The sequence below is a fragment of the Phaenicophaeus curvirostris genome, chromosome 8, assembly GCF_032191515.1.
Source record: "Phaenicophaeus curvirostris isolate KB17595 chromosome 8, BPBGC_Pcur_1.0, whole genome shotgun sequence".
NCBI classification, from domain to species: Eukaryota; Metazoa; Chordata; class Aves; order Cuculiformes; family Cuculidae; genus Phaenicophaeus; species Phaenicophaeus curvirostris.
Window position 1 is genome coordinate 26,210,589 of NC_091399.1, and position 21,144 is coordinate 26,231,732.

At 42.3% G+C, this 21,144-nt stretch overlaps 2 protein-coding genes and 1 long non-coding RNA gene across 7 annotated transcripts in view; 2 read left to right on the forward strand and 1 right to left on the reverse strand.

The window, feature by feature from the left end:
- The window catches only part of USP33 (ubiquitin specific peptidase 33), a 33,055-nt gene extending 30,163 nt beyond the window's left edge, over positions 1 to 2,892 (forward strand). Inside the window, exon 23 of one of the 3 annotated variants that reach the window (XM_069862883.1) lies at positions 1,475 to 2,892. In XM_069862883.1, the coding sequence (XP_069718984.1) occupies positions 1,475 to 1,632 (158 nt within the window). In that variant the 3' untranslated portion in view covers positions 1,633 to 2,892. The remainder of the gene's footprint in view (positions 1 to 1,474) is intronic. The other 2 variants (XM_069862884.1, XM_069862885.1) reach the window with 2 other exon arrangements.
- A 7,639-nt stretch (positions 2,893 to 10,531) lies between these two features.
- Positions 10,532 to 14,965, reverse strand: LOC138723219 (uncharacterized). The gene is made up of 3 exons (XR_011337832.1): positions 14,892 to 14,965; positions 12,642 to 12,786; positions 10,532 to 11,003 (listed from the first exon to the last, which is right to left on the reverse strand). It is a non-coding gene; the product is annotated as an uncharacterized lncRNA (long non-coding RNA).
- A 324-nt stretch (positions 14,966 to 15,289) lies between these two features.
- The window catches only part of ZZZ3 (zinc finger ZZ-type containing 3), a 57,657-nt gene continuing 51,802 nt past the window's right edge, over positions 15,290 to 21,144 (forward strand). For 2 of the 3 annotated variants that reach the window (XM_069862887.1, XM_069862889.1), the window contains exon 1: positions 15,290 to 15,357. The gene's annotated coding sequence lies outside the window, so the exon portion shown is untranslated. Of the gene's footprint in view, positions 15,358 to 15,688; positions 15,758 to 21,144 lie in introns of those variants that run through there. The other variant, XM_069862888.1, reaches the window with a different exon arrangement.

Below are 21,144 nucleotides of genomic sequence, written 5' to 3' on the forward strand. Positions count from 1 at the left end.
GGTGTAAAGCATCTGACTGACACACAGGAAAAAAATTTGCTTTAGAATCAATAATTGATAGCAAATTAGCTATTGATTTAACTTCAGCTACATTTATTCAAATTATAACTTGAGTAGAAATGAAGACAAAAAGGCTGTGGAAAATTTGTCTCAAGTCATGAGAAAACAGATGGGAACACAATTAAATAGATCACAGTATTACACGTTTCTGTGGTCCAATGGCCCTGATCCCAGTGCATTAGTTTGCTCTGCCTGTTAGTTAAACCTGATCACTAGAAGAGCTGGAAGCTGGATAAGGGAGTGAAGATCTGGTCCTGTGCCTACAGAGATGGAGTCGTGTTTCGAGTACCTGAACCTAAACGAGTCATCAGCACTGGCATGGGATCTGCATCATGAACTCCAGATCTAGCTTTGCATGGTTGTGTTAGCGTAGGTAAACAAATATACAGTTCTTTGTACCCTTCCTCTTTGGAAAATCTTTATATGTCAAGTACAGTAATAGGCACACTGGAGCAGGTGATGTGGACAGAAAAGTGTAAGAGGGAGGGGGAAAAGTCCCCTTGTTATAGTGCCTTTTTTTTAATTAGGAGGGTGTTGAAATTTGCTTCACAAAACAGATTGGTAGCATCTAATCAGGACATTGGGAGAAACTTGCTGCAGGGCAGTTTTTTTAATGAGTTGTTCAAAGAGGGGGCTTATTCAGATAGAATAGAAATTTGTCCTCACTGCCTATGTTTGTGTGAAGAAAACGCTTTTAATTCTGTTGGAGAGAACCCTTGTGTTAAAACCTAGAGGGGTGATTTGCTGATACCCCTCTTCCACTATAAATGGTTATGGAAAATCAGAAATTATTGTTGGATGCTGACGTGAGACAGAAGAGGGACCTCAAGCCAGAGGAATGGAAACAAAGGCGAAGACTTTAATTGGGGAGTGAAAAGAAATCAGGCTGACCCATCAGTGCTACATACAAGGAGCATTGGTAGGGCTGTTAATGTCCCAAATAATGGTTCCTTTCTTGGGTTCTGAGAATTTCACTGTAGTTCTCACTTTTCTTTACTATCAATACTGATTTCTTTGATGAAACAAGAATCTTGAGTCTTTGAACTTTACTGTAATTGATAGGACTGCATATCCTTAGTTGAATATGAATCGTTTCCTGCGTGCTAAGGGCTAATGGTTGTCAGCTTGATTGAGTATAAGATAAGATGTTTATCATAGAACCTTCATGTGTTTTATTCCTGAGGCATGTTAAGTACTGGAAGGCTTAAAGCAGGTAGCTGTAAGAATCAAAAAGTATTAACTTAACACAAGATGTGTTATTGGGTTTGGTAGTGAGTGCAAGACGAATCACAAATTCAGATTAGAGGTTTAAATTTGAATCTAATTTTTTTTCTTTTTCCGTCTGTTATGGACTTCAAAGAAATCATGAAAGAATTGTTCTAAGTAGTAATTAAACCTTTAAAAATGTTTTCAGGTGCAGATTCTGGACAGATATCTGAAGAAACATGGAATTTTCTTCAGTCAATCTATGGTGGAGGTCCAGAGATTATACTCAGACCACCTGTTCCTCCAGCGGAACCTGATATCTTGCAAACAGAGGAGAAGATTGAATTAGAAACTCATGGTCTGTAGCTATTGAGAAAAAGATGAACTTGTAAGGAACCCAGTTTCCTTACAAAATGCCCAAAATACATTCCTAAAAATGTTATTCTCTTATGTCTGTTGGAGGCACAGCTCACGGGGCATTACATTACCTACAGAATAGTAAGTTGAAATGTGTATTACAATTTGTTTAACTAGAGGCTGTTTCTCTGCTTTGGATGGCATGTGGTTTGTACATTTTGGAGTGTCTGGTCAATGGAAAAAAATGTAATTTCTGAACTTTTTGGTATTGGTCAAAATCCTGTTATATCCTTAGACTTGAAAAATGGGGAGAAATTTTAGAGATATTTAATAACCTTTCTGATTCCTGATTGGGCTTCATCATCTGATAGCTACAAACTTTTGCCTGTCTTAATTGTACAGTCTTGACAAGCCTAGGTGTGTGAGGAGTATATATTTTAATTGGATTGCAGTCAATGACAAAAAGGATCTTAATTTCCTAAACGCTCAGGAAAAAAAATCTCACTTATTTTGCACTGTAAGTATATGAAAGGGGTAGAATATAACATCCAAATACTTATTGTATTTGAGTGGATCAAACATTAGCGTAGATTGAATCTTGTTTTTGTCAGCAAATGTCATAACTTATTACTTACTAAATTTGACGTCTTATTATATTCTTCTGTAACTCTATAAACCTGGCTATTGTCTTTAATAGTTTATGTGACAAAAAGATTTAGTCTTCTCTAAGGTAACGTTTGAGAGCATGAAGTGTGAAATGTAAAATGATTATGGACACGAGTGATATAAATTTCTGAAGTTTAATTGTCTTGTCTCTCAAGTTACATTCATAAACAGTTCCATTTGAAGGATTTTATTGTATTGTTAAAAATGTTCATTGGCATGATGATCTATAATGTCAGAAGCTGGATAAAATGTATATATTGCAAAACTTCACTGAATGATTCATATTGGAATGCAGAATGGCAATTGCTCTTGGTTTTGCCTGATGTTGTTACCAAATAAGCAGCACTATCCAAGGCTGGATCAATAAAAAAACCCCAAAAAATTAAACTGGAAGGGGAGGAGCTTTCTTAAATGTTTATTTCTCACATCAATGCAAAACCTTTAGAAGTAATGCTGTGGTACTGCTCTCACACCCACAAAAATGTATTTATTGACCACTTCACATTTATGCAATTATATTGACAGTTCTGGCTGACCTAACGTTCTTCTGAGTAATTTTATACCTAGTATAAAATCAAACTGGTTTTGAACTTTGTAAAGCACTTAAAGCCATTCTGGTGGCTAAAAAGCCACTGTGAGAGTCCTAGTGGAAGTGTCCTCTATCCTCAGGTACTTGTGGATGTGCTGTGTAGGAGCTCTGTCTGGATGTAAATCCCAGTGTTTTCCTCCTTTAACTGGAGCCAAAGCCACGGCGGTGCAAATATGAGGGGGAGATGGACCGTGGTATGAAGCCAATGTGTGTGTGGCTGGTGCATAAGGAAAGAATTTGTCAATTTTAACCTGTACTGCAGGTAGCTCTTGGCCAGCCTGTTAAGTTTCTGAACCTGTATCTGAGTGTTCTTTAAATTCCAGAGGAGATCACAGGATATCGACAGCTGAGAAGCCTTGCATGTACGCAGTAGTACACGTAAAGAAACAATGAACAGGGGCTGGTAAGGTCTGATAATGCCTTTGAACAGTTGTGTACCGGTACATGGGGCAACTGGAAGTTAATGCCAAGTTATCTTTTTTTATGTACAAGGCAAACACATCCTTTACCACTACAGAGTTAATTTTACCTTAGTCGGTAAGGCAACTTGGTTATGAGCAGTCAATAGTAACTTGCTGACCTGGGCCTGTGAAAAGCTGTTTTCACTTCCCACACTCATTTTTTTTGTACTTTCATCATATTAAGGTGACTCAACTCAACCTGTCTAAATTAAACTTTTTTTCCTAAGGTTTTATCTCATTTAAGCTCTTCTTAAGGTTCTGTAATGTATTAAAGCTACATAACAATGAGTAAGTCTGCACGCTTCAGGATGAATTTTTCCTACTTGATATTTCTTAACTGGAAACTTGTAACTATTTTCTTGGTTAAATCACTGTATGGTGATCAGGTTTACTAGTTTATTCAACGCTTTCATTAATAATCTGGATTGATGGAACAGACTGTCTCTGTACAACCTGCAAGAGGAAATGTGTTGTGTGTTACGGACTTCAGCTGGTCAGAGGAATGAATCAGCACTGTGCTAAGAACTCTGTGTATTATAGCAGATCTGACTGTGGGTCAAAAGCCAGTGAAACCAAAACAAAACCTGTTCTGGGTGGTAGTAACAAAAACATCAGATGTGAGGCACAGGAGGTAATTATTCTGCTCTACTTGGTGCTCTGCTTGTTGCGAGTTTTCATCTGTACTGTTCGCAATTTGAGATGCTGTATGATGATAAATTAAGTTGGGGAGAGGTTATTTCTGAGAACAACAAGACTCAGCATTGAAAACAATGTTGTCCTCTTGCTTAGACGAATGCTGAAAATAGAGGAGTTCTAATGTGGAAATAATTACTGGATAATAGTGAACACTTCCCCTAGATGAGTAGGAATGTTTGCCTCAGCTTTAGCAAAGGTGACTTGTTCAGGTGCCCTATTAGAAATCTTCCAGCAGTTCTGTCAGTCTTTTCCACTGGAGTCTGGGAATCCGTAGTCAAACATAATCCTAAATTGTGGTGCATATAGATCAGTAACGAGACACTTTAAACTAGCAGGGTTTGTGAAATGCCTCTGTCACTATGGTTAAAAGGCATCTTTGTGCTACAACTGTTTGTCATGCTTTAAAAAGAACAACTCCCGAGTTTACAGAGATGAAATAGATGTGTTTGTGTTTGAGACAGGCAGCTCCAAAGGGATGACTGTCTTGCTTTTAGCCCTTTTGAATGCTCTACAAAGGATTTTATGCCACAGAAATGGAAGCAGCCTTTTAAAGTAAGACAGTGTGGGAGAACTCCAGATGGATGGCTTGTGTATGCTGGAGGGAAGGCAGCACTTCAGAGTAGAGGAGAAGGAGAAGCCGTTGCTGTTAAGAGCTGTCTGATTCGCAGCAAAGAAAGAATGCATCTCAGGAAGGGGCTGTGGAAATTATTTTTTCTGTAAGCCTTTCACCAGACTATTTGGATTCTTTGCTCATTTGTTTCCAGTCGAGGAAACACAGCATTGTGTGCTGGTGCCAGGGAAGCTGTCATTTCAAGAAAGGAAAAATCCAGTGGAGTCCTTGTTTTAGGCCTGAGAATCTAAATTGGAGCTGTTAAAAGCCTGCTGTTCAGTCTGGATTTCACTCTTCTGGAGAAAACTGCACGGGGGCGTTGGTAAAGTTTTTTTGCAAGTAGTGTAGCTAACGGTTCATCCAAACCGCAAGCGCCAAGGAAAGCACCTCAGGTACAATGTGACTGATGTAGCTGAACAGTATAGTTGGAGGGAAGAAGAGCTGTGGAATTGCTTAGGAGTAATATAAGGCACTCTTATAATGTGTTTCCAACGCGAGAGCTAAGTAGTCAGTCTGTTTAATAACGCAAATAAAAATGACCTGCTTGTTAGCTGTAAGGTTATCCCATGGTATACTTTATCTTACATAAAGACCAGTCTCTTCTCTTCCTGTAAGTGGAACGGGAGGAAATGAAGGAAGTTCTGAAGACAATTTGTAAAGCAAATTCATTGTTTAACTTGAGCATTCCAGAAAGCTGTTTCTGCAAGTATGATCTAAATTAGTCCTGTGGCTGGGGACACAGAGAGAGATATAAATGCATATAACTTATTTCTCCAGTCCCTTAATTGAACTGGGGCTGGAGGCTCTACGGTAATTTTTTTTGGTTCTATGTTGTTATTGTGGTCTTGAGTAGACGGATCCACTAAAGGCTGGGTTTTGTTTTGGAACAGATGCATGACACGGAATTGACTTTTGTAATGGGTGTCAGCCTTCCCCTCAGTTATGGCCTGAAAGTTTGCTAGGTGGATTAGAGGCTTCATGCACTGTTCAAAAGCTGCATCAAGGTAAGAGGAGAAGGGCAAAAGCTGTTTTTATTAATTTATATTAGACAAACTCAAAACCATTTTGGTAACTTTGCGTATTTCATTTGAATCCTGTTGTCATAGTCAGCTGTTGAGCTGTCTGAATGCAGCAGAAACATGCTTTAAGGTGTCCTCTAATATCTACTTGACAAGAACCGCTGTAGGGTCAGCTCTCTGGCAACACACAAGCGTGCCAAATCTGAATTCCAGGGAGAACTGCTCCACCCGTTGTTTGCATGTGTCCCTGGCAGGGGTAAAGAAAATCCTGCATTTGAGTTTTACTGCTCTGTCTAGATATCGTACTGCTACTTGCAAACCTATTACAGAAGCTAATTTATTCAGGGTTTTTTAATTTAATTAATCTGTTTCTTCTCCCTAAAAGTATCCTATTCGATGTGGAAGTTCTAGTCTGCGTAACTGTGTTTGGGTGTCATACAGTCATGCGGGAATGCTTGCCATTCTATAGCAATTAACTCTGACCAAGCTACGCAAACAGAAGTATCGGAAGACTGGAGCTAACAAGGAATAATGCATTAGTCCCTGCTGTGGAGACTAGGTGATAATGTACCCTTAGAAAACTGTCTTTCCAGCAGAGTGCAGCACTCAGGGACATCTGAAAGAATTTATGGTTAGAACCTTTTGGAAATTTGTATGGTCCCCTATTTTGGTAAAGAGAGCCTCAGAGCAGGGTGGTTTCATGTAGGCAGCTGTTGAGTTGGCGATGTGTCCCACGGACAGTGGGATATCAGCTTGAAGTGTTAGAAATAAGTTTGCCTACAAAACACATCATGTGGATGAAGCAGTTGAAGTTAAATATGCTCGTCTAGGCCTGGATTCTCAGATTCAGATCTCGTATAGGCTTTTTCTAACTCAAGATATCCCAGGTTTTCCTAGAAGAACTAAAGCCAAGAAGTTTCTTTCAAGTTAGTATTTGAGGCATTTATTTATAATGATACTTCTAACATTGTTGTTTTGATTGATAGATTATCCTGTTCTCCATCATATTTGGAAAAGCAAACCTGAGATTTGGAAAATTTATAGGAAGTCTCAGATGTTATCTTCTTAAAGGGGCAAGTAGTTTCTTCGTATTTGCCATACAACTGTTTTATACTGAACTAAGAAAACTGTGTTCCATTTATTCCTTTTGAATTTCCTACATACATCTGGCTTAGTGCAGTCTAAGCAGTTTTCTCACTGAAAACCTTTCAGCTCTTCATTTTGCCCAGGAAATGAGTAAAACAACTAGGCTTTTTCTTTCTTCCAAACAGATGGCTTTTCTGGCTCCCCTCTATACTTAAGCCATCCAGAGCTGACAATTAGTAGCAGGAAGCAAAATAAAGAGTTCTAGAGTTCTCAAGTGTTGCAAAGGCAGACAAATCACTTTCAGCGTTATTTCACAGGAATTATCTGGTTGCAAACAAACTCGGTTTGTATCAGCCTCCAAAATCTCAGCGGAGTAGAAAATAGCCTTTTAAAAGGGCTATTCTCACTAACAGTGAAAAGTCTTAACTCTTTTTCCTTGAATATATGATATATATAGCTGTTAAAAACATGTGACTTGTCCTAAATTAAGAATAGCTTCAGCCTAGCTCTCAGCCATTCAACAAGGTGACAAGACGGGTTTCTTCACACTGTGAACACTTCCACACCGTAAGATATTTTCATCACCTGTTTATAGTACATTTAATATTGCACAGGTTTGCTTACAATAGCATGCTGGGATTATTTACTCTGCACAAAACTTTTCTCTCTCCTAAAATGTGTGTCAGCTTGAGATGTGCAGCTAGAAAAAGGAAGTCAATTTGCCAGAAACATCTTGGTGCCCTTTCTGATAGGTTTTATGGGTTGTTAGTGGTGCTGCGTGCCAAGTCACAGGATAAAAAGTTTCCTTGTAAGGATTGTAGATGGGTATCTGTGTGGACAGTCAGGACTTGAGCACTCGAATAGGACATTTATAAGATGAATAAGCAGGAAATTTCATTTTCTGACTTGTTCAAGGTTGAGTTGATTAGCTGAAAAGGTAAAATACAAGATCTGGTTGTTGTAATGAGGAAAGATAGCTGACACTTGACTTACTGATTATATACCATTATGAAATGAACTGTCAGTAAAAAAGTAAATTTGGAATAATAAGAATACACTGGTCTATGCAGTTTTGATATGCCTGTATGCCATTGTAGTGAATCTCAAACCACTTATTTCTCTCACTTGTCGCTTACTCAGCAGCATGGGAGGTGCAAAAATAAAGCCATTGCCACCCACAAAATGTTTTCTTAATATAAATGAAGTTGAGAAGATTTTGTTTCCAGCTGTCTTCTCTTTTCTCACCTGGAATTCACAAAGAACTTAATAAACATTAAGAACATTAAGATCCATTTTTGGAACAACTGACCACATGAGAAAGTAAATCTAAAAGTACTTCAAGAAGAACAAAGAGGGAAGAGGAGAGCAGGCATTTTATTCTTACAAGTAAGAAAAAACAGATCAAAATAAATTGTCAACCGTCAAAAATGAAAAATAGCAGTTTCTGGCTTTATCTCACGGGACAATGCCAAGACCTTTTCTTTTTCATTGTTCATGAATAGTTCTGCCCAGAAATTAGTATTTTTTCTAGGTCACTAATTTTGGTCTGTCTTGTATATTTTTTAGTGTTCATGCTAAAACAAGCTGGCCTGGTTACCGTGGTGACATGTTGCCCCTTCCCCTGGGTGTCTGTTAAAATGCCAACCAAATGAGCAGAGAAGCAGCACTTGCTCACGCGGTGAACGCACGTTTGTTTCCACCCGTATGCACACCCTGTCTTTAGGACCAGAAATAAAATTACTTTGAGATTTTCAGCTATGACAAAAGAAATGCACTTGTGGGTGCCAAACTGCTAATTGACTGGCAGCTGTTAATTCAGTTAGACAATATTTTCAATTAGATTTCTACCTTAACATTGAGGGTTTTCTGTTTAGACTGACTGTACATTTTAACTGTAGATGATAGAAATAGACATTTCTTTATCTGTGAACTCTTCTCTGGTGTCCCATCTTCTGAATGATTTTTCATTGAGTGAAATATATTCTCTCTTACCTTGTTTGTTTATAAAATAATTAATTTGCTTTCCAATCAAGCAGGGTAGTGGAGGTGATTTGTCCTTAAAAGTAGGTCAGTAGCAATCTGAACTCCATGTGTGACCTTGACTTTGCACGCTCAAGCGCAGAGGCTCTCTGTCTGGGCTCTTTCTGTAAATACTGAAGAGATACAGGTAGTGGAAGCCCTTTCTGGGCTCTGGGTGGTGGAAACCGTTTTCTGCAGCCTCCCCTGGGAGATCTTAAACTGCCCGATCGCACTGTTAACCTAAGTCTACGTTCCACTCTGGATTTGAGGCCTGAACCAGAGTGTTTACCTTTGTAAGCTATCGATGGTGCTGGTGTCTGCTCCTGTGTGACGGCAAGTAAGGTTAAATACAAATTCAGACTTTTGTGATTGAGAGTATGAGAGGGCCCTAGTCACAGGCTAGCCTTGTCTTTAAATAAAGTTTTTCTGTCTGGAAAAGAATATCCCTAAAGGCCAGATGGAAATGTCTTAGTTTTTTGGATGTAGACACCTACATCTCACTTGAAAACCGTGGTTTCTCGTTTACATTGAACATAGTTTGTGCTGTTCCATCTGAGTGTTGACAGAGCCCTTTCTTGTGGTCTCAGACCTGAAGGATTATGCAAGGTATTCAGTACAGTAACAGGGATATTCCATAGCCTGATGTATCTTTTTGTAGGTTGTGCATAATTCAAAGTATTAATGCAGAAGCACTGATCCCTGAGGCTGCTCCGTATGTGCAGCAAAGGGAAATTTCTTGAGGAAGAGGGGATGAGGAATGTGATTGTTTGGATAGGAGTTCATAACACCCACAAGGGGTATAACTCCTAGAGTAAGCCTGCTAACTCTCTGTCAGTGCTGATGTGAACACTCCAGTAAAGTGACTATTTGAGGGGACTTCAGTTTTTCAGTAGCATTAGGCAAAACCTGGAAGTCTCTGGACTCTGTTTCCTTGAAGCTTGAGTCAGAGTTTATACACTAGAACAATAACATGCTCAAAGTAACTGAAATAAAGCAAATAAAAAAAATACAGTTTCTTGAAATGTTCCAGACAGCAGTATTTCAGTTTTGAATTCAAAACCTCACTCTTGAGCGTTAAAAACTACATAAGAATACAATCTGAAAAACAAGGCACTCCCTTCTTGGTACACTGATTTTATGTTTAATGAGTTCCAATCTGGAATATGTTCTTTAGCACTGCACTCTTGCTGTTATTTCATATTGACCTGACTTTGAAGCCTCTACTGCAATCAGAAAAAGCCATGTAAATGGCAATACCTCACGAGCAAGGAGTGCTTATACGCTGTACTGAATATAGCCTAAGGAATTTAATTATTAAAAATAAGAATCAGATCTCTCAACTGCAAATTTTTAGACCAGTTTGGGTTAGATTGCCCCTACTTTAAATATACGGGCATAAAATGAAAATAAACTAATAACTTCCTAAATGCCTTTAACTTTTGTAGTTTGCAGCTTGATGTTCAATGTGGAATATAATATCTCTGAGCAACCAAAGTCAGCTCTGCAGCAGGTTCTGTGGGTCCTGAATTGTCTTCCTTATGCATCCTTCATCAATGACTGAAGATCATTCTGCTTAGTAAAGGGTTTGAAGTTTTTGATTTCCCTGTGCATTGTCTCTCCTCCCTTCCAAAATAAAAAAGTGCCCTAAATCCAGTCATTCTAAATTGATGGCTGGAGTGTATTTATTTTGAGTAGATGTTAGAGCACGTGACCACTTATAATCCACAGTTGCATTTTTTCCATTATTATTTTAGTACCTTTTATTATTTATTTTGATGTTAATTTTGAGTAGTTATGATTTTACTCTAGTAACTGCTACAAAGTCTTTATCCAAGTAGTACTTGAAGTAGTGGAAATATTATTAAAACCATGCATTTTGTTACTCTATTACTGAATTTATATATTGTAAATTTTAGTAAAAATTACGGCAAGAAGCCTACCCAGTGTCTGGTGTGACCTGGCTGCCGCAGCCACGCGGCGGTGAGTCACAAGGGTGCGTCTGCAGGAAGAATTTTGAATTCTTTATATTAAGTTTAGATACAAACCAATTTTGTTTATCTAAAGCATTTCACTTCAGGTAAAAACACAGAAAATGCTTTGTTGTTAATGTTGATCTTAAGGGAAATCTAGCCTTTCTCATATGTCTGCTTTACATACGGTAGCATGGATAAAAGAAATAAACCACATTAGAATTTGGGGCTCTCCAAGCAGGGCTGAGCAGCAAAACCGAGGACCTGTAACAAAGAAAACATGAAGTGATTCTTTGTAAGTATGCAAATTTAAGCAGATGTTCTTAACACTGTTAAAAATATACTTTTTTCTTTTAGCTTAACAAAAACTTCCCTTTTATAACTTTTAAGTTATTTTCTGTAACTGTCAGTTGTTGGAATTTTCTTCTCAAGAATGCAAATGTGTTTTCTTTTTTTCAACCCTGTCAATACAAAATCCCAAAGGCCACCTATGAAGTTCCTACAAACAGAATTATTGAGATTGTAGGGCAGTTAGTGCAGAGACTTGTCAGTGATGTGCTCAGCCAACTTGCATCGTGTCCAGGTTGGTTTCTGAGGTTTGGGCTGCACTGTGGGAGATGAGCCTCCTGCACCCAATGTGACTCTAGGAGAGGTCTCTCTGCTCTCGTCCAGGGTTCAAGGCGCAGCCACCTGAGTAATTCCACACACCCAGCCAGTCCCTCCAGCTGCCCTGGAGTCATATAAGCTTGAGCTGAGCTCTCTGGAGGTGAATTTGGCTGTAATCTTCCTTGTCCTGGGTCCCCTTTTTAAGAGCCCATCTAGAGCTGGAGCCAAGACCATAAGCCCTGTTTAAATTGCAGTAATAGCACCATTTCCCCTTCATTAGAGTAGGGGGTTGGTTTCAGTTTTTTACTGAAAAAATACTGGTAGGCCAGAGACATTGTTATTGCCCTACAACTGAGTAGTACCAGGGTTACCTATAATAAATGCTGCTACCAGTTATTGGCACAACATAGATGCTGTAGCACTGAGAGAACTGCAGTCACAAGACTTAGGAATTCGCTGTATTGTGGGTCAGGTAAATGCGGTGCAAGAGAGAGTGGAAGTAGAAGTGTATTGGAGAAAGCAATGTGCTGATATAAGGCATGAGCAAAGTCCTCCTTGCTTTGGAATTACTTATAGGATGCGATGGGGAGGGGGCTGCAGGACAGCATGAGAGGATAGAACAGAGATTTTGAACTGCTGGGACAGCAGAGTGGATGTACAGCCCCAGACAGTCTAAAAACAAAGCAGGTTTCTCCAGGTTTAAATGTAAATTCTCTTGGGTAGAGGTCTTAGTAAACCTGCTTAAACTCAGCCCTTACTACATATCGACTCCTTTTTCCTTCTTTGCATATTGTTAATTTTCCTCTGGAAGGTTAGCTGAGCCAAACTACCCTGTGGATACACAATGGCTGCATTCAATCGAGGGAAAAGCAGGGGGCACGTAGAGGTGGGGCAGGAGCCTTGGGAGTATCCCTTTCATTAGCAGGAACCATCAGCTGAAACCCCGCACCAGCAGCAACAGTTGCTCCCTGTTATCATCCCATCACTAGACATTGTGGCTGCTTTGGCATCGTGACAGAGCATAATATTTGAGTGAATTCAAGTCAAATCCTGGTGTAGGGTGTGGTTAAACAATATAGTTTGACTGGTTTAATCCTGTTGCTAAAAGTTAGTGCTGCCAAAAGAGGGTTGTTTTGTTCCTCCCCTCTGCTGGCAGCACTTTCTCACCCTCATCTCACATGCTGGCTCTCTTGTCAGTCTCTGCAGTGAGCCAATGCAGCTGATTTTCTAGCTGAAAACTAACGCACCAGAAACAGGAATGGGTTCTTGGCAGTTTAGGAAGTCTGACTGGCTTACCGTGCGTGTAGATGAGCTCCAGACCGGGCACTGGGAGAGACTCTGGGGCAGGGAAGATGGGGGGCAAAGCGAGCTGCTTCGTGTCAGCAGCCATCGATCAGGTCGGCTCTGCTGCTCCACTGCATCCTTAAACAGCTGCGGGAAGCTGGAAAGAAAAAGAATCACACGTGCACCACCCCCCCCCAAAAAAACCCAACCAAACACCAACAACAAATCACAGAATCACAGAACAACCAGGTTGGAAGAGACCCACCGCACCATCGAGTCCAACCATTCCTATCAAAATTCCTATCAAAAACAACCCCAAAAGCCAACACCCCACAAAATCAATCAGTTTTGCACTGAAGCAGCTGCAAAGAAACCTCAGTTCTACTGTGACAGCGCTAGCACTTGTCTGAAATGCAATTATCTCTTCAGCTGCTGCAGCTGTTCGGCTAAGCCAATGTTGTTTCTAAATGGATTGCAGTTCACAACATCTCAGTGCTTACAGGTGCTCCTGCAATGATGCCAAAAGCTCTGTTCCTCTTTCAGATCCGGGCACGCGGGCACAAGACTGTATGAGAACAGAGGCGTAGATTCAAGAAGAAAAATTTCCCCCCTTCTCTTGTGGGATTTCAACAGGAGAAGAGTTCCAAGCCAGCCGAGATGCAGCAGAAAGCTTGGGAAAGTGGAAAAGCTACTGAGGTTTTTCTGCAGAACTTGGCAGTGCAGAATGAGGGACTGTATGACCAGCTTTGCAATTCAGATTTAATAAAATCTGCTTTCTTTATGGAAGAATCAACTAGTTGAGCTACCATGCAGTCAGTAACTGGTTTTAAAATAATTTTAAATATGCTTTGTATATATATGTTTATAAAATATACTTTGTATATTTTAAGTTATATTTAAGCTGTTTAGTACTTTTCTGTTATGGAAAATTGTTTTAGTTTAGGATTTTCTGGCAATTTGGAAATTTTTTAGCTGTTCATAACAGTTTCTTGAACTTCATAAGCATTTAACAGAAAACTTGAGACTTTTCTGTTTCATGGCTGCACGAATCTCTTTGCAACGTATCATACAAGGGTGTATCAGAAAGAACCCCACGAGCCATGTGAAGGACCGTGAGATACACAGGAATTTCTCTGTAGGAGTAAAGAGGTAAATAATCTGTTGGAGTGGACTGGGAGCAATAAATAGCAACGTGGTGTCATAAATGCATCAGCAGGCGCCTACTGGAATAAGAGATGGGAAAGCACCATCGGTTACTTCTTAGCCACAACCTATGGAGACGCCCAGTCCCAGGGCACTGCTTGGAGCGAGGAAAGCAGGAGAGAGAGCGCTGGGAATTTGGGAAGCTGCAAACAAAGCCGACCCAGTTTTGGGGGGCAGAAAGTCACCTGTGGGGGCAGCAGCTCGTGCACAGAATCACACAGAACGACCTGAGCTGGAAGGGACCCATGAGGATCATCGAGTCCAACTCCTGGCCCTGCAGAGGACAACGCCGACGTTCACACCGTGGGTCTCAGGGCGGTGGCCAGATGCTTCTGGAATATTGCCAGGCTTCCCTGGGGAGCTGTTCCAGTGCTCCACATAAAATATATACTGGCAAATAAACTCTTTAAATGAGCTCTGCAAGACTCATTTTGGAGTTTTAGAAAGCGAGCATCCTTTATCAGGCCAGGGCAACGCGAGGCTGTGATCCCCATCACCTGCAAGAGCTGGGACAGAATCTATTTCCCACTTACAGGCATAGGGATAAATTTTCCCAGAATTCTTATGTGTATTCTGTTACTTTCCAGGGACTTATTTTAATGGTATTACCAACATCACAACAGCCGACTCAGAACTTTGGCTCCAGCTCTGCGTGACCTCGCCCTGGGGCTGGGGAAGGGCTGCAGAGAGGTGGTTATGGAAGAGACCAGAGCGAACACACGGCGTTCCCAGCTCTGAAGAGCGAGCAGTGTCTGCAGGGACAGCGTTTGCAAGAAAACATGAGATCAGAGAAAGAAAATATGAGATCAGAGAAAGAAAACATGCGCTCAGAGGGACATTCTTGTGAAAGATACAATTAACTTAGGTGAAATATCACTCTACTCTAGCTTAAATAAATAATATTCCGCTTTTTGCTAGTAACTACTTCTTGTATCATCTTACACGAAGCTTTAGTCTAGCTTAAATCAGAATTATTCCACTTTCTGTAACAGCGACCGCTCCTTCTATCACCACCACCACCCTCTGGGTGAAGAGCCTTATCCCAACACCCAACCTCACCCTCCCTGGCGCATCTTCCCGCCGTTCCCGGCTCCTCTCAGGGCTCACAGGGAGCTCAGCCGCCTCCTAAGACCAGGGAAGCGCCTCCTGCAGCGAGTCTGCCCCTCAAACCCGGCTCCACGCCCCGCAGCCGCCCCCTCCCGCCCCGGCCCCGCCCCTCAGAGCCCCGGCCCCGCGCAGGGCGCACCCCCCCCCACCCCGGGCCCGCGGCTCCCGCCCCGCCCGGCTCCGCGCTCCGCCAGCAGGGGGAGCTGCAGGGAGCGGGTCTCCGCCGCAGCGCCGGGCGGGCGGGGGAAGGAAGCGGAAGGAGCCGCCGCGCTGAGGGGAGCAGGCGCTGTGCGGAGCCGCCGCCGCCGCCGCCGCCGCCGTGCCTGGTGCGGGCAGCGCGGAGTTGGCGAGGGACGGGGCGGGGGGAGAAGCGAGCGACGCCGCGCGGGGCTCGGCCGCGCCGAGGAGAGGGCGCCAGGTGAGACCCCGGCGGGGGGCGGGGGGGGGGGGGTGGCGGTGGGCAGAGGGGACCCGGATGGTGCCGAGTTTCGAACCCGCGAGGGGAGGGGGAAGGAGGAGGAGGAGGAGGAGGGAGCGCGAGGGGGGAAGCCCCCACGTGACCAGCGCGCGCGCCCCGTTCGAATCAGCTGCCCCGGCGCGGCGCCCCGGCCCCGCCTCTCACCACCCCCACCCCCACCCCCCCCTCCCCGGGGTGTCACGTGGTGCCGTGCGCGCGCCCGCACCCACAGACACAAGAGGCACACACGCGCGCACGTGCGCGGCGCCGGCGCGGCCGCCATGTTGGGTGCCGGAGATCTCGCGAGGCGCGCGCGGCCCCGCGGGAGCGGCGGCGGGTGCGGGATGGCGGCGCGGCGGCGGTAAACGGGGCCGGGGGGCGGGGACCCGGATAGCCCCCTCCTCCTCCTCCTCCCTCCTCCTTCCTCTCTCCATCCCTCCCTCTCTCCAGGCCCCCGGGCAGCAGCAGCCCCGCCCCCCTCCCCTTCCCCCTCCTTCCCCCCCCCCCCCCCCCCCCCATCCCGCCAGGGAAGGCGCCTCGCACCTTCGGCCCGGGCTGTCCCCGCTGCCCCCGCCTGCCCGGGCAGCCACAGAAACCTTGGAAAAGCTCTTTGAGTCCGAGCCCGCTTGTTTTCTGCTGGACCGGCCCCGTTCTCCTTGCCCCCTCCATCCTTAAATCCCTCCAGGGCTCAGCCTCTGCCCCGGGCAGCTCCTTCCATGCTGTGCCGCCCTTCCAATCAAGAAATTTTTCCTTCTATTCGAGCTGAACCTCCTCTGGCACAACTTGAGACCGTTTCCTATCACTTGTTACTCGGGGGAAGACGCCAGCACCCACCCTGCTGCCGCCTCCTCTCCGGGGGCTGCAGACGGTGACCAGAGCTCCCCCGGCCCTTCCTCTCCCACCCTGCAGCCCTGGGCCGTGCCTCGCCCCTCACAAGCCCTTCCTGATGTTTTAGCTCTTCTTGCTTGCTTCTCACACTCGTCCTGCGCTGTTCCTTCTGTGCTCCTGCAGGTTTTTCTGCTGCTCAACCCAAACTGCACCTGCCCTGCAGGATCGCTGCTGGTATTTGAGGGTGCAGGGGTCCAGAACGAGAGTTGCCGAACATTACAAACTGGTCTCTCTTTAGGCTGTGAGATGTGTCCCATCGCATCCCAAGCTCACAGAGTGCATTTCTGATTTCTCTTGTATATGAGGGGTTTTAACTGGGTGGTCTTTAAGGTCCCTTCCAACCCAAACCATTCTATGGTTCAGAAAAATTAATTCCAGTAGTATCCCAAGTGTCCCAGCTCAGCAATATCCCCTTTGTCTCCTAGTCCTGATCTCTTAAGGGAAAGCATATGGTTCTGCTTCTTTATGCTGTCTTGTATTCCATCCCTGATTATCGAGGAACGCTGCTGTTTTTGTAGTCTTGGAGTATAACTCTTCCTTGTACTAATATGGTTTTAAGTTGCTGCATAACTGGTACTATTTTTTTTTGTAAGATACGTTCTCTAGGCTTTGAAGTTCCAAACTTTGTTTTGGAAACAGGCTTGCAGTTATTATTAAACAAATCCTAGTAGCTCTTCAGTGGCTGTACATATGTTTGCATGTTTTCCATTGATATTGTCATTGTTACTGTAAAATAGTAATGTGGTGATGGTTTAGTGAGGCTTGTGAGGTGAACTGTGTATTTCTGTTAAATTCTAACTTGTGCAACCTTTTGAGAATATGCTTTTTGGGTAGATTTCTAACATGTGATTAGATATTGTGCTTTCCCCTGCCCCCTAGCTGCTATGGGGACTGGTGGTAGTAGGGACTGGTAGATTTGGGCTTGGCGAAATTTGACTTTCTTGAGGAAGTGTAATTTCTCAGAAAATAAGTTGACAAGTTACTGTTGCAGTTTGTCTGCAAGTATCTTTTACCCTTGTTGCACTATCTTTCAGATTAATAGTAACTAGTATTTGCTTAATCAGGAGTGGAAAAACGTTTATTTATGGAAAAAAAGGATAATGTGTGTTAAACAGTAGGAGAGAAAAATGCGGTGCTTTTAAAGCAAGGAGTATGTGGTAAAATGTTCAAAAAAATAGCTATTGGATGGAATTCTCACCCAGCTGAAGTCATTCATGAAAATCCCATTGTTTTAAAGGAGTTAGCAGCTAGTAATTTACTTTAACATCTGACTTCTAGCAAGTCATTAAAAACATGAACACCTTTGACTGCAGGCTTCCTCAGTGCTGTCATGCTTATTTCATAAAAGCATCCCATGTCTTGAATTTACAGTAATGCTTCTAGCAAAGGAGTGTTCCACAGCACAGCCGTGTGTGTCAGTGAAGAGCAGCAGCTGTGACCTTAAATTGAAATACTGTTCATAATGTACGTGTCCGGTTATCTAGTCCTATATAGGTAGTTGTTGCAATTCTCAGTTGTACCACTATTAACTGAAATGATTTTTCCTTTGCATCCTATACTCTAGGTATAGAATTACCAAGAACTAGGCTGTAGTAAACAGGGTGGCTACTGAGCTATTCACTCATGAAGTTCAACCATGTGTTTTGTCTCATAATTTTTAACATTTCTGGAAGAAGGGAAATAGCAAACAAGATTTTTCACCTCAGTATTATTACACGTTTAATGTGCAAAAATAACTAGATCTCTATTTCATGCAGTTTGGGAGTATATCCTAGTATGGGCTTCTGTTCCTCAGCAGAACAGCGCACGACTGTGCTGATGTTTGTCAGTGTTTCTGTCGTATTTATGCAGTGAGATTCCAGTCTGCTGTCCATAGTCTCATACAGAACGAAGGCTTTTTTGTTCTTCCAGTATTTCCAAGACGCTTAAGGATTCTTTTTGTTTCTGCTTCTTCCAGATCATTCTTGGCACTCTGAGTAGATCAAATTCTGGTCAGTAAGAGCTGTCTGGTTGTTACAAGGTGGAAATACTTTTACTCTGCTCTTTTAGCACCTTGTGGGATAAAGGAAATAAGTATTTTCTCAATGTTTCTAAAGCTTGGGAAGCTGGAACAGAAGTCTTGGCAGTCTGTCTTACTTCCAGTTGTGGGTAGTTTTGTTTTTGTTTTTAGTCTTTCACTTTAAAAAGATTTCTTGAAAGTCTTTAGGGCTAATCTGTTTGGGTTTGCTTTGTCCTGTTTTCCCCCAAAATTGAAGTCTCTGCGTGTTTGTGGGAGTTGATGATACAGGTCTCTTTGGTCATAAAGAACCAGGTTTGCAAGACAGAACTTATTTCTCAGGTATGCAGCACTTGCTTATATCCATACACTTACATTCCATTTACTGTAAAACCTATTGTTCTCTTTCTTTAGGGTTGGTTTAAATGCACTTAGATTGTTCAAGACAGATATTTGTAGAACTTGTCCTTAAAAACGTTGAAGAAAAAAAGTTCTACCACCTCTGTAGGCGGGAGTGAAGTTGGCAGAAAGTGTGAGAAACCTTCTCACTTCTGTAGTGAGGAAGTTCCTTTTTTTTAGCTTCCAAATTAAGTGTTCTTTGCTGGAAATCAAGCTGCTGATTGTAAGAACTTACTTCTGGTAAACTTTGTACTCTGACACTTAAGGGTTTGTTGTTCTAGTTGTAAGGAACATTGTAAATATGCTTTTTGCTTCAAGAACTGCCTTGGTTGTAGAAGAGTCTTCATGAAACTTTAGTTTTGTGAAGACCTTCTTTCTGTTTGAGTTACTCATAAAACACTTTAAAAATGCAGAGCTGAACATTTAGTAGTGTGTTCTCTTTCTTATTGGACACTGGTTTTCAAACAAAAAGACTTAAAAAAGATTCTCTGACGAGGTGCAGCTCTTTGAAATGACTTTAATGTTTTGATGCTTGTAAATGTTGACATGCAGAAAGATCATTTGGTCCAGTCCTCTGCCCTTTGGAAGTGCACCGAGACAGTTCCCTCTGATGGTGAAGTTTCTCTTTGCGTTTCTTGTTCTAGCAGCTCGTCACCCCATGGTTAAAGTTTTAACTGATAATTTAAATTGTTTTGCTTTGCATTAAGCTGATTGCTTTGTGTCTTGTTGCTTCAGAAAACAGTTGATTTTCCTTGTAGTGATGTTTTATCTATTAGATTGCCAGAAGCTGCTTTCCTTATTGTCTGGTCTATTGAACTTCATCATAGGGCTTGGGGATATGAATGTTGGTAGGACGGGACAATTTGGTTGTCCAGGATTTTACAGATGTTTCTGCTAATTCAGATTTAAATGCAGTATTTAAACACAAATATTTGTTTTGATTAGTGGATGCATGTGTGCTAGATGACCTAGTGGTAGGAAGGGTAAAAGTTTACCTTTTAGAGACTACCTCTGTGGTAGGGCAGTGTGATTTTGTTAGTCTTTTACAGCTTTCTCACGAGAAATACCTGAGTTGTGCCCCTTAAATGTAGTGATCTGAACTTTGTTTAAAATACTTATTTTAGCTAGAAAATTTGAAAAACAAAAAGGAATTAAGTGTTCTTGAGAGTCTGCCTGCTGCTATGTTTGTGGTGCACTTATGGTAATATTCTGCTTTTTGTTGTTTTTGTTTTATTGGGGTATTTCTATATATGTACGCAAGATGTCAGTTTTTCAGAGCTAGTGATGTTTTTTTGTGAATTGCAGTTTCTCTGTAGTTTTTCTAGTACAGGAAAGAAAAACAGGGATAAAGCCCAAATTCAAAATTGGAGGAGCTGTGCAACTGGGTTACTGTGCCACATGCAAATAGATTAGAGGGGGAGGAGGATGGTGGGGCCTCCCCTGAATGTTTGTGTTTGACTCTACCTCAGCAGTGTTGAAGTTAGGGATTTTTATCTCCATAGCTAAAGGATCCAGAAACACCAAAAATAGATACTGTCAGAGAAGATTTGCCATGGTAGTCTGTTGCTTATTAATTAAATGCTCTAAGGACACTTCAGATGGAAGGCATGCGTGGAGTGTAATCGTGCAGGTGTATTCTCTGATTTTAATCCTGTTTAGTCTTTCATTTTGTGACCTGGATGACGGAACAAAGCAGATTTACTGACGGCCTGGACAGCATAAATCTGGCAGGGAATACAGGCATTAGGGTGTGAAGTGGTCTCGACAAACTGGATGAATGATCTAGGCTTTATGGGGTAGCAAAAATAAACTTAAATATGAGAAACAACCGGCTGGATGACAGTTCTGCAAATAAGCAGCTGTATCACAACACAAACATGGAAGAGTCGTGGCAGTTCTATTTAAAAAGCAGGAGTCGTACTGGGAGATACAAACAAGATTGTTGTTCCGTGCAAGATGTGAAATGTTTCTTCAGTCGTCAGTGTAAGGCCTCAAATGATGTGCTATCTCCATATTTTTGTTACCTGAAGAGAATTTAAAGAAGCGTTTCCATCATGACCTTCGAGGAAGGACTGAAAGAATTGCCCTTGTTCAGTCTATGGCAGAGATGGGGAGGCATTAACAATAGGCTTCAAATATGGTAAAGATTGCTGCGGAGAAGAACGTAGTGAACTTGTCCTCCCTAGCTAGGATAAGAAATAATGATCCTAAAGAACACAAAAGGAGATTTCAATGTAAGGAGAAACTTTCCAGCTCTGTGGATAGATAATTACAGGGTTAAATATCTGAGGGAGGTAATGGGATATCTGTTGCTGTAACTGCTCTGGGGAGGTGAGTTAGGTAAAGTGGATCTGTCCTTGGCGCAGGAGGTAGGACAACTTGTCAGCATTAGGTCTTTCCATGTATTTGTTACGTTTGTAATTTTGCTGGCCATGATTTAAAGAAAAAAACAACCCAAAACACCT